This window comes from Podarcis tiliguerta, assembly GCF_965153285.1.
Source record: "Podarcis tiliguerta genome assembly, chromosome: 6".
Classification (NCBI taxonomy): Eukaryota; Metazoa; Chordata; class Lepidosauria; order Squamata; family Lacertidae; genus Podarcis; species Podarcis tiliguerta.
In genome coordinates, this window is record NC_139539.1 from 71360346 (window position 1) to 71373650 (window position 13305).

Sequence of the window (13305 nt, forward strand, 5' to 3'; positions counted from 1 at the left end):
GTGCTGTATAAAGAAGTAGTGTATTTTGTCTGACCTGAATCTCCCGACATTCAGCTTCCCTTAAGGGTCCCTGGGGTTTAGCATTTTGAGAGGGGATTTCTCCCTTATCTGCTTTCTCCACTACATACATACGGTTATCTTGTACACCTCCATTATGTGTCCATGTTTTTCTGAACAACAAAAGAAGCCCAAAATGTAGTAACTTTTCCTCACAGAGGCTTTGTTCCAGCTGCCTGATCACTTTTGCTTGCCCTTTTATAAAGTGGGTTTCCAGGAAGGTCAAACCTAGAATGTTTATGTGACAAGTTCCTCCGCAGAAGAATTGGGACTCTGCTATGGTCTCAGTCTTTCTGCTCAGACCATCTTAATAATAGTCCATGTAACAGTTTGTGTGGTGGAACGTTCTGCAAAGGAGAGAGATGAGAGGAGGAATACAGTACTTAGATTCCTTTTGCGGCATCCTTGTTAGTAGGCTACTCCCATCAGTTCTGCTTTGTTAATCCTGTAGCCCTGCATCTTTCCTTTGCAAAATTGCTATCTTTCTACTGAACACGCTTATAAATTTTGACTTGGACTTTTGAACAGGATACCTGCTTTGGCAGGAGGTTGACATATACGTGCCAACTCCTGAAGTATTTCTAAACAAGAGAGGACTACACTAAGCAGGGCAGCTATTTTCAGCTTGCTGATCGGAAAGTCAGTGGTTCGAATCTGTGCAATGGGGTGAGCTCCCGCTGCTCTGTCCCAGCTTCTGCCAACCTAGCAGTTTGAAAGCATACCAGTGCGAGTAGATAAATAGGTACTGCTGCGGTGGGAAGGTAAACAACGTTTCCGTGCGCTCTGGCTTCCGTCACAGTGTCCTGTTGCACCAGAAGTGGTTTAGTCATGATGGCCACATGGCCCTGGAAAGCTGTCTGCGGACAAACGCTGGCTCCCTTGGTCTGAAAAGTGAGATGAGTTCCGCACTCCATAGTTGCCTTTGACTGGACTTAACCATCCAGGAGTCCTTTACCTTTACCTTTTTCAGCTTACAGGTGTAACATGGATTTGGCAGTGTGACAAACTACGGTATAGATTCAACATCCTGAATGGGGCATGGGTAGAGTATCATGTCTGGTGGATGTACAGTACAGCACTGAAATAGCTTCACAACTGGTTGCAGTACAAAACTTGCAGTGTTATGAATTGTGGATGACTTGTACTTTTGTGAGGGACATTGTGATTCATGGGCATGTCACAATTACTATTGTCTATAGGGGAGAGACCCTAGCTGTTTCCTCATTTCACGCTGCTTGAAATTTACTAGTGAGTTGTGGATTAAGCAGCATTGCACCAACAGTGAACTTTCTGAAATTATGGGCTCAGGCTTCATAATTCCAGTGAAAATGACAAATGAATCAAATGTATAAAACATACTTTTAAAAGTTCATCAGGAGACCACAGGATTCGATTTCTGTTTTTGTACTATTTCATACTGTTTGTATATTGTATATTTATTTTATATTGTAGTATATTTTTGTGTGTAGTATATTTACTTTATTACCAACATAATTGAAATAAGATTTTTAAAAACCCTCCTCCCTCAACAGATCACTGTCTCTAAAAGCATACAAACTAACATTTGACAGGTGGGGAAACAACTGAGAGTGGTTGTTATGGAATAGTGCAGTATTGGCCTTGGCCGAAGAAGATCCATTCATCCTGAGTCATAAGCTCATTGAGAGGAAGCAGCCTTCCTTGGGTAAAAAACTACCTCAACCAACCTCACAGGGTTGTTATGACTATAAAATGGGATAACCACATATGGCTTCCTTTAATTGAAGAGTAAGATACAGGTGTATTTTTCCTCCCTTTTTAATAAAGTCCTTTTAGACATTTTCTGCAACAAAAGAGTAGGACAAATTCTTGCTGCTGGAAGTCATTCTCTGCTTCTTCCAGCAGCACAATGGGACACATATTCCCAGTTTTGATCAAGGGACCCTATTAAAAAGGGGGCAGTTCTTTCATTATGGTCGTTTGGAGGAAGGTCCCTAAAGGCCAACCAATCATCCTCTCTGTGAAATGGGCTGAACTTTACAAACACATTCTCCTGAATATAATTCCCACTCCCAGCAATGCTCCCACAGAGAGAGTGAGCATTAATGAGAGACGATGTGGATCTCAAAAGCCAAATTAAGAAATATATGCAAATAGCATACAGCTGGCGGAACCTATATGTCTCTGAACGTTTCTGAACTACAACTCCCAACCACCCCTGAGCATTGGCTAAGCCAGCTGGGGCTGAAGGGAGTCCAGCAGCATCTGGAGGACCACATGATCCCAGTGCTCAGTATGAAGAATTCGCGTTGAAATGTATGAGCAAAAGCCGCTTAGCACCGTGGCGCCACTAGGTGGCGCACCCGCCGCCTTTCTGCTGAGCGCGTTGCCGTCACACTCAGAGCGGCGGAGGACACCATGAGCTCCGACGACATGGATTGGCGTCATCGCTGGCGCCGCAGGAAGAGGGACGCGAGAGCGAGCGGCGGGCGGGGCGGGGCGGGGCGGGGGGAGAGGATGAGGGCACTTCCCCTCCAAGCCTCCAGGGGGCAGCGCTCCCTCCCTTTGCGGGCGGGTAGGGGAACCTCTCTCTGCCTTGTCGGCCAAGTGACGTGTAACGCCTGCGCGCTGAGCTCGGCCTTTTCCCCCAGCGCTGCGGCTTGCGGACGTTTCGCTGAGCGGCCCCCGGCCTAAGCGAAAGCGGACAGAACCGAGAACCATGGTCAGTACCGGCACCAAATGGGCCAGGATGGGAAGGGGAGAGTCGGCTGTGCTTTCTCGAACCCCGGCTGCCCGCTTCCTCGCCCGCTGCCGGCCGGATGGATTCGGATTGCGCAGCTGGCAGGCCCGGCTGCAGAAGCGAGTTCCAGCGTGGCCTAATGGCTGCAACCAGCCGCCTTTAAGCCGCTGCCAGTAGAAGGGCCGCGGCTGGTGCTCCCCCCAAACACGCCTCCCCGGGTCGGTTTCTTTGGGCCCCCCCCCCCGCCTCGGGTTCCCCCGTTTTGGTTCCGTTTGCATTCCCCTTCTTCGGTCCCGCTCGCACAGCGCCTCTTCCCCCCGCTCTCCGACTTGGTTGCATTTTCTCCTCCTGCCTCCCAAAATCTTCCGGCCCTTGAGCGAGCGCAGCAGTGGCGAAAGGTTCGGGCCTTGCGTGTCTGAAACCGCCCCCCCCCCAAGGCGTGCACACATGACTCCGGGCCTGTCTTCACGATAGCTGCGCGATCGGGAAGCGGGGGTGGGGGGAAGCGTGATGGATAACTTGCAGGTCAGGACCCGTCTGAAGGCGTTGCGGGGAATTGGAGGGGAGAGTCTCGAATCGCAGGTCTCGCGTAAAGCAGCGCCCCTCGTTTCTGGAAGCTTTGCGCTGTGTTGTTTCCCGGGGGGGGGTCAGGCGATGCCCCCTTTGGTCCCGTTTAAAGACTGTCTTGGAAGAGCCACATGTCTTATCACGTGTAAACATCTACAGTACATCAGTTTCACCCCGACTTTGTCAAATACGTGTCACTGGCAAAGCTGGATTTGCTGGCATGTGTGTAACTTGCTGAAAGGCAGGTTCTAGAGCTTTAGCTGCCATCCCAACCCAGGGCCTGTGGAACTGTCTCGTTGTTGCCTATAGGAAAATGTAATGATGCCAAGGTGTGATGGCTTTTTGAAGTAAGGTGAGATGGTTTTATTAACGTTTTCTCCCCTCTAGTGGATGGTCAGCATAAATCCTTCAGTTTTGGGAAGACTTGATTTCCACGGTGCCATTCAGACACTTTGCTACTTGCTACTTTCAGACTTAGTATTTACTATATTTTTCCTATCATAAATGCTTTACGTAGTCCAGTTGTAGTTGCTGGATTCTGGAAAGCCTTGAAACTTTCAGTGACATGTTATATTAAAACAGTAAGTGTTTCATAATTGGAGATGAAGGTGTCAATGGGTGCTAAGCACTTTGCTACTGAGCAAGTTTGAAGACTTTCCTTTCCTCTGCATCACAGCCATAAAGAAGTCTTTTAAGTTTATAATATGTGTTTTTTAGGCTGTGTGTCTGAATAAGTGTGTGCACTTTTCAAACACATTTCCATTTTTCTCCTTGTTGACTTAAGTTCCTGCTATCTTCACTTGCAAGATTTTTATGCAAACATTTTTGACATTAACGTTTCTGTGTCGCATTTATTCAAGGGGTTCGTGAAAGTTGTCAAGAATAAGGCCTACTTCAAGAGGTATCAAGTCAAATTCCGAAGAAGGAGAGGTATGTTTTATTTCTTGGCAAGCTTTCAATAAATTAGATGGCTGTGGCCTTGAACCTGCAGTTTCTAAATACATTCCAATCTGCCACCTTTCTGTTTCAGAGGGAAAGACTGATTACTATGCTCGTAAACGTTTGGTGATTCAAGATAAAAACAAGTACAACACCCCTAAATATAGGATGATTGTACGTGTCACCAACAGAGATATCATTTGCCAGGTAAGGTCTCCTTTCTGTCCTTGATTGTACTGCAGAGAGATGCTTTGCATTTCACAAATTTCCTTCATAGAAATGCCTATGTAACATGTACATAAGCCTTTATAAAGGAAGAGAAGAACTTCGTATTTTTCTAAGGTAGTTCTTGGGCAGAAACTATTCTAAACTCTAGAATAGGCCATATCCTGTGACAATACTTCCTTTTGTAGGAAAGCAAGACTTGGTAATGGATAAATTTGAGGAAGTGTCTTGAATGTTTTTTCTAAGAAGAAATCTTTAAAATAAGCAAAATAGGCCCTTTATGTTACCATCTCAAAACATTTTTTCACCCCCTGGAATTCTTTGCCAGGTATATGTGTTACTTCATATCCACATTTACTTTTTGGCTCAAAGGAGCTTATTGAACAAGCTCTGCTTTCTGCCACTTAATTTCTGATGTGCTTCTCTGTGCAAAGATACATGTTGCATCTCAAAATGTTCAGCATGCTTTCATTAGGAACAAAAGAGCTACCAGCCTGTAGAAAATGCTGAGAGTGAAGGTGAAATTATTCTTTCACAAATCTTTGTGTGGCATTTTCTTTTAACTGTTCTATTAGTTCTTCTAAAAATCTTCCCCTGACCCTTCCTGCTTATGAGAATCATGTAGAAAAGAAGCAGGGAACAAATTGCCTAGACATTTCTTAGCTATTTAACTGGCTTGGCTACCAACAAGCACTGAGAATTGTAGTTTTGCAAAAGGGCTAGTATTCACTAGTATAACTCTCAGTGCCTTTCCCAAACTAGAATTCCCATGGTTCTTTTGAGGAAGCCATAACTTAAACTAGTGTAAAATCAGTTTTAAACTTACACTGCATGTGTTGCATTTCTGAATTTGGTAAGGACCGACACAGAAATTGTCAGAATTCCATTTTGAGTGTAACTTCTGATCTTGGATAAGTGTATGTCAGTGGTTTTCAAAGCTGTAGATCTTTCATTGTGTGTGTGTGAAAGAGAGAGAGATTTTATGCTTAATTTACATGAATCTGGAAGACAGGACTGCTGGACAGCTTTTTTAAAAAAAACTCACTTCAATATCATTGGCAAAGTTGCATTTTTAAAAAATATTAACGATTTCTTGGTTTACAAAAGTATGCGATGTCTGTTTTTCAGGTTACATTTTCTGCAGATCAGTTTCATTTGTTGAGACATTATGTTACATTAGGAAGAAAAGGGGGAAAGAGGTGGAGGGGGGAAATGATGAATGGGGTAGGATTGATTGGCAATGCTTCTATTCTACTTGGCAAAGTTGCATTTGATGGTTTGCTGTTGTAGACCCTTTTACGTGGAAATTGCCATGTGCTAAGCAAATCTCCAGAAGTACTATTGATTTCCAAAGCTATGAATGAAACAGGTTTCTTTAGTCTACACATCTCTTACTTTTTGACAACAGTGTTCAAAAGTCTTTGTAATTTGGGGTGCAAAAACTGAAAAAAAATTGGACTAAATATGTATATCATCACTGGCAGTCTTTCCCCTGTTATCTTTTCATATTGGAATGCCTTGGAAAACCTGGAAAAGGTTAATCATGTGCCATACAGTCCTGAGGAACCAGCTGTCCTGGATGAGAAGTTGAGTGGCAAACTGTCCTGGTCTTATAGCAGCACTTGCCTAACTGACCTTATTGCTGCTGCCACCATTCTTTTTAGTTGAATAACTAAAATGTAGGACTATTGTAGCTACTGTGTATGTGTATTCTCCCTTTGTCTGGCTTAAAGTACCAGTAGTCCTTCACAGTCAAGAGAGTCTCAACATGTCCCTCTGAGGGCATGGGAAAGGAGGTCCAAGATCAATAGATCAACAGTAGGGGGCAAGGTGGGAACTGAGCAGATGATGAAGGGAGAGAATGATTTGGTCAGTGTCTTTTATAAGGTTTTATTATTCCGACAAAGATCTAGCTGTCGCTTATATGTGCTTTACTCACGCATGCTTCTTAGGTAGATATACAGTGTTTACACACATTGTGGGTACACTCTGGTATGAGGGAAGGTTGGCACTACAGGACTGCTGACTTTGATGGCGCTCCTCTCAAATAGAGGGAAGACTGTGGTGAATTAATATTGCAGCTGTTTGGTTGGAGGTCGCCCACTAACCTTGCTTTTGTTGTCAGATCGCATATGCCAGAATTGAAGGCGACATGATTGTCTGTGCTGCATACGCTCACGAGCTGCCAAAGTACGGAGTGAAAGTAGGCTTGACCAACTACGCTGCTGCCTATTGCACAGGCTTGCTGCTGGCCCGCAGGGTATGTATCTGTTCTGAAAAATCAGAATAACATCTGCACCAGCTTGTTTGACACAAATTGGGACACACAATGTACAAATAATGGAAATTAAGGGTTTTATAGTACTGGCTTAAAGTGTATGTCTGTAGGAGGTGGGATATGCACATCAGCACTCAGCCAGTCTGTTTCTGTCTTAGTCCTCAAGTACAAACCTGGGATTTTGTATGTATTAAGACGGCACCTTGTAAAATGAACTGGGCAAGAAATAAATGCTGGGTTAGAGAAGATGGCAGAACGTTGGGTTTGGGGGGGGGGCGTGTCTGTGCTTCTGTCATTTCAGCATATCGGCCACCAGTTATTCCTTAGTACTTGATGAAAGTAAAATTACTTTCGCAGAATTCTTATATCAGTGGAATTTCTTTACTGCAAGGCTCTATTTTCCTTCCTCGGTAGCTCTTGTTATGTTCTCCCACCTTTCAGCCATGGCTTTAAAGATTTCCTTGCATTGTATGTGGTAGAGGTATGGCAAGTTCAACTTACATTTAGTAACTTAGAATTCTCGCATCAGGGTGTTATCCAAATGGCAAATCCCATGCTGAAAATGGGCTGGAAAACATTTTGCTGACTGTGGTCTCAAAAAGTTGCTTCTGTAGAATCACTTGTGCACACGATTGACTCCTAAAAGATTGTTGGTGCATGAGTTAATTTCTTGAAAATTAATAGCTTACCATTCTGGTCACAACTGGCCCTTGGAATGGGTTGCAAGCTGCCTGTCTTTCTGTCTCATGATATGTGGAATGTTTCACCGAAAGCCTGTTTTGGTCTCCAGTGCAGTAGATATATGAAGAAGAACTTAGACCTGTCTGCCTTGTTCTTTGCAGCTTCTGAACAAATTTGGCCTTGATAAGATCTACGAAGGTCAAGTTGAAGTGACGGGTGATGAGTATAATGTAGAAAGCGTGGATGGGCAACCTGGTGCCTTTACGTGCTATTTGGATGCAGGCCTTGCTCGCACTACCACTGGGAACAAAGTTTTCGGTGCTCTGAAAGGAGCTGTGGATGGTGGTCTTTCCATTCCACACAGGTAACCTCCCCCCCTCCGACTGATAGTTCAGGCACTTCCTCTAGAAATGGAGATGTCTTTGTTTTGAAATTTAAATTCATTGTATTTAACTTTCGCCATTGGTGGTGGTGGTGCTTAATGCTGCTTGCTGCATCTTGGCCCTGGGTATGATATTCCCATTGCGGACTTCACTTGCCGCCTCCTCTCTACCACAGTCTTCCACACACCAGACGCTCAGAGATATGGCTCATACGATAATTACCACCATTCATCACTTTGACAGCAGCAGTAGATTGTACAAGCAATACCCAGAAGAGTAAAACAGGTTGTCGTTTCTGCTGCCCCACCAAAAAAACCCTTTATTACAGTCCTCCTTAATAATTCACCTTTTTTTGTTCTTGTCTTCAATCTGGCTGCTATGTGATGATGTCCCACTGACTTGAACATGTTGTAGTTGGTCCTTGGCATGTCTATGAGAGAGCTCAGTGTTTCAAGACGGGACTGATGGCGGCTGAAATTTCTGGCTGGTCTTGACTGATTTTTGCTTAAGAAATGCTTTCTCCCAAATGTTAACGAGGGGTCCTCAATTCATGTCTCACAGTACCAAACGTTTCCCTGGTTATGACTCGGAGAGCAAAGAATTCAATGCAGAGGTCCACCGCAAGCACATCATGGGCCAGAATGTTGCTGATTACATGCGTTACTTGATGGAGGAAGACGAAGATGCTTACAAGAAACAGTTCTCCCAGTATATAAAGAACAACGTGACGCCTGATATGGTAAGATGCTTGCTGTTCACAGTGATTGAAAAAGCAAGTACTAGGAGTGTGTCTTGCGTCAAACTGATATTGCTGGCAATGGACACTTTTATGGGAAAATACTAGCAAGTATCTGGGATCTTTCAGATCTCAGGCCTAGTATCTCTGTGTTATGAGCTTTGCACATCTCTGAAAACATCTTATTAAATAATGACCTATCATTCCATTTGTAAACCCACCACAAATACGTGTCTGGTTTCCTGACTGCTTGTAAATTCCCTGGTTAACTCCTAAATTGTCTTCCTTTCTGCTGTTTAAAAGGCTCAAAGCTTGCTCAGACCTTTGGAGTTCCTGTTTGATGAGAGAGCATCTTAATAGTAGTAGCCTTGGATTGGGAAGCAGGGGGCAGAAAGCACTGGGAATTCAGTTGGACGTGAACAGTCAGAGCTGCATGAATTCCTTCTTTCTTGCACTGCTAATTGGATATGAGGAAATGAGTCTTAAATCCAGCCTTGCAGGTGGCCACTCATCCAGCACTCTTGTTGGGAGTCACAGATAAAATTGCTGATATGCAAGGCTACTTTAAACCACGAGTACTTTGGTTTGTGATAAATTTTTAGCATAATTTGCCCTTCAGAGGAAATGCATTTGTAGTATTAAGCCATTTGGTGTACTTGGGAACTCCAGAGCCCCTGTGGAAATTTTGCTTGCCCGAGTTCATGAGCTGGTAACCAAGAAACTGTTAGGTTGGCTGCTTCAGAGTGGTTAGGCAGAAGAACAGATGTCCACACATTTGCAAAATCATAATTTATTGTTGAAAGTAAGATGCAAGTTTCCTAGTTGGAGATGTTAGTCCCCACCCCCTCCGTTGATTTGGAGGAGGCTGAAAACCTCTGGACCACATAGATCTCTGTTTGTGTGTGTGAAGTTAGAGCCTGACTAAGCTAATTTTGCTTCTGTGAAGGAATCAAAATATTCAAGTGGCAAAGTGGCTGACCGCTTCTTGTGAAGGATGTTGGTACTCAATGGTCAGTGGTCACTAGTCCCAGCCTGCTTGAGTACTGAAAATTGTAAAAACTAGTGCTGCGCATATGATGGCTGTTCATACACAGGTGTTTCCTGCCTCCCACTTATCCCAAATGTGAATTTGCCCCAAGTTCCTCTAATTGTGGGTCTCTTTTATACGTACTTAAATGTTGGAAGAAAGGTCATACGCATGAACTCCATATTGATTTGTGCATTCATTCTGTGTCCTTATCTAGAATAATTCTGGGGTATGTAGTTGTGACAATATTGTATATGAGTTAGTTTTAAAACATTACTTCCTATAATACATTACAGCGCGGGGGCGGGAGTGCCAAGTAAATTTTGGTCAACATGTACAAAATGTAAAACTGGTTTCTAAAATCCTTATTTCAGATCGAAGAACTGTATAAAAAAGCCCACGCTGGAATACGTGAAAATCCAGTCCACGAAAAGAAACCCAAGAGGGAAGTCAAAAAGAAGAGGTGAGATGGTCATTTTCTCCTCCTGCAAGATGATACGCCATAAAGAAATGTTTGTTACTGAAAGTGCTGTGCCACTGAAACTTTTTGAAATGCATTAACACTGAAAATTGGCGAATACTAGGATGGGAAGATGTCTTAGTTTTGTGGCAGGAATCTGCATTTTCAGAAACATTTTTGCTTATTGGGAAGCTTAGTGTTAAAGCCCTGTGTGCTTTAACAGCTTGGGCTAGATCGTTTTAGGCTTGAGGGTTGCATCCAAGCTGCTAAAGCTCCTCCTGTGTTGCCTTCATGAGCTTGTTCCCGGCAGGAAGTTCTGCTTTTGCAAGCTGGGTGCTGCTTATGAACCTTAAGATCTCTGCTTAATGTAGATCAAAACAAGAAGGGATCTTAGAAATGGCAGTACTGGCAGTTTGAATATGAGCAGCTGTAGAACAGAACTGATAACAATTCATTCCGTTTGTTATCACTTAACATGTAATTTCATGGGCTGCTCTTAATTCGGTTGCAGGAGAAAAGCAGCAGTTTCACTTAGTTCCTATGATTGTTCTGGCCTGATTCTATAGGCCAGAGGTGTTTGGCTGCATTGGTTATTAGTGTTCTTTGGTATGACAAACACAGAGTTTTCCATTCTTGGTTGAAAGCTAAGGACAGTGGTTGCTTAGTTTTCAAGTTAATAGAACACCTTTTGCTCTGTGAATGTCATCTTAACCTTTAAATCACCTTGTATCCTACTCTTCTAGGAGTTTTCCACAGGCATTTGTAAAGCATTCAAGGGTCCCAGCCATGTGCATTTGCCTACCTAGTTTAGTTAGTGGAGAGTGTAAATCTCACAGAACTTGGATGTATTCCTGGTGGACCTGCCAGTCTGTATTTGGTATAAATTAGCAAATCTAGCAGTGAACACTTGAGTGATGGAATGGGGCCATCTATCTCTGAGGGTCTTGAAGGGTATTTGAGGGAGGTGATCATATATGTGAACAACCTGTGGCTTTAGGGCCACATGCAATATTTGGCTAAATTTCAAAAGTCCCAGTTAGGTGATCTTTGGTTCTCAGCACAGCAAACAAGGGCTCCCCATCTCTGCGCTATAACCTTGGCCAGAGTTGAGTGATTTGAATTATTTTATTCAGCCGCATAAGAAAACTTTCCCCTTCCCTTCCATGTTAAGACTCACATCAGGTAGACTTAAATATAGTCGGAAAATTAAGCCACTGCAGAACTGATAACCCCAGAAATTGGGGGAGGGGAGGCAGTGACATGGTAGGTCCTCTGCTGTAAGCATATGATGCAGAGTTATAATAACCCTGCCTTCTGAGGATGGACTGTATTGATGTCATATACTTGCTGTTGGAGCTATAACATACAGGCATGTTTAGAATGATCTGACATTCCTGGGAAGAATGTCACTGCCTCTCAATACCTGACTATGTTACATGGTAAAATAAGATAGTCCTGAGTGGCACAGTGATGGATTAAAAAGGTAAACAAAATCAATGGTAGCCTGTAGAGTGGCACTTTGAAATAGTAGGTTGAGGTCAAGTTTTTCCTTTAAAAAAAAAGAAGATTGTTCATAAGGCTCATGCCTTATGCTTGACACATCAGCAACACTAACCCAATTTCTTATTTGCAGGTGGAACCGTCCCAAGTTGTCCCTTGCCCAGAAGAAAGATCGTGTGGCCCAAAAGAAGGCTAGCTTCCTAAGGGCCCAGGAGCGTGTGGCTGATAGCTAAGAGGCCTTCCATAATTTTCTATGGAGATGTCAGAAAAGAGAATAAACTTATTGAACCAATGTTGTAAGCATTGACTTACTGATGCTACATCATAGCTGCTGTTGGATAACTGAACACCTGCTGGCTTCTTCTTTTTACCTGCTTTATTCTTTTATTTAAAATACAGATTCCATCCCTTTGCATTTATATCCTTCTTTTCTTCTGTCAGGGAGTCCAAGGTGCCATAAGTGTGGTTTCTGGGCAGTTAACCCATCTAAGGGCTTAGCTTCAGGAAAGTGGTGGTCTCATGTGGCCTTCAGACCATGTGAGAAGATTGGAGTTTGCTTCTTTTGCATGTGTTGGGCTCCTGCTTATCAAGTACAGATTAATTATAGAGAATGATTTCTGAGTCAATCGGGGAAAAAGCTTTAAGGCACACTACCAGAATCCCTGTTCTGTCCAACTTCCATAGCCTAAATTAGGGCTTTCTCAAAATGGAACCTCGAGAGGGATGCAGTTCAGAGCTGCCCTTGCTCCATCATGGAGTCTGTTGGTGCTCAGCTGAGGACCTCTCTGGATATTTGAAGTCCACTTTCTTAGTCCATTCAGGTCTTGGAAATGCAAACCAACCCCAATCCCTCAACTGGGTTCAGCTCTGGGAACAGTAGTTGTTTTTCCATGAACTTAGCATCACTCCCAAGCCTTAATGACATGGTGCCAGTAGGGGAGGAGGAAAATGGGGTGGGCTTTAGAGAATGGAACTGGCATGCAAGTATGCTTGCCGTATGTGTGCATGAAGCATCTTCTGTGTTGCTTGTCTAATTCAGTCAAAATGGCAGAACAGGCACTTTGGAGAAAAGTGTTGGCTCTCCTTTTAAAACAAACACCTTCCCTTCTGTGGGGTAGCAGGCACAGTTCTAACATTTGAGGTACGAGACATTGAGAGAGATGGCAGCACCTTCCTCTAAACCAAGCAGTCCATCTTAAAATATGAGTGGAGAGTGGGAAGAGTCAGATGGTAGCACTCAGTGGGTCTAAGTATGACTATGCCTGAATCCAATCCACAGGCCTGACAAAAGGAAAGTTGTGCTGTAAATACTTGTAAAAGCAAAAGTGTTAGAAAAACCTGCCTACTTCCTCACATGTTCCACTAAAGAATGACGTGCTGTTAGACCTTGAAGAAATTCCAATGTTAAACGCAGGAAGGATAATCTGATAGATGATTTAAGGGCTAGCTGTGCCAGGACCAGACATAATGCCCAACCATCTAGCAGATTTATCAGATTTCTTCTGGGAAGAACACAAGGCAAATTTGAGAAACTTGCCCAGTATCAGATTCCCTCTACATTTCTCTGTAGCAAGACTTGCCTTATCCACCTCATCCCTGCTGCTGAAGGTGAGCAGTGTGACACAATAGTTGATGTTACATGAGACTTCGGGTGTAGTCCCTACTTTGCCTTGGTGCCTCTTTGTTCCTGGAGCAAATTGTTATCTCAGAGCCTCATTTGGGAGGATAACATC

At 43.6% G+C, this 13305-nt stretch overlaps 1 protein-coding gene across 1 annotated transcript; it reads left to right on the forward strand.

Moving 5' to 3' along the window:
- The first annotated feature begins 2586 nt into the window (after nt 1-2586).
- On the forward strand, nt 2587-11864 carry RPL5 (ribosomal protein L5). Its single transcript, XM_083445061.1, has 8 exons — nt 2587-2758; nt 4204-4273; nt 4374-4489; nt 6633-6767; nt 7628-7830; nt 8411-8588; nt 9987-10075; nt 11706-11864. The coding sequence occupies exons 1-8, from the start codon at nt 2756-2758 to the stop codon at nt 11803-11805; spliced, it is 894 nt and encodes a 297-aa protein (XP_083301187.1). The 5' UTR covers nt 2587-2755; the 3' UTR covers nt 11806-11864.
- The last annotated feature ends 1441 nt before the right edge of the window (nt 11865-13305 follow it).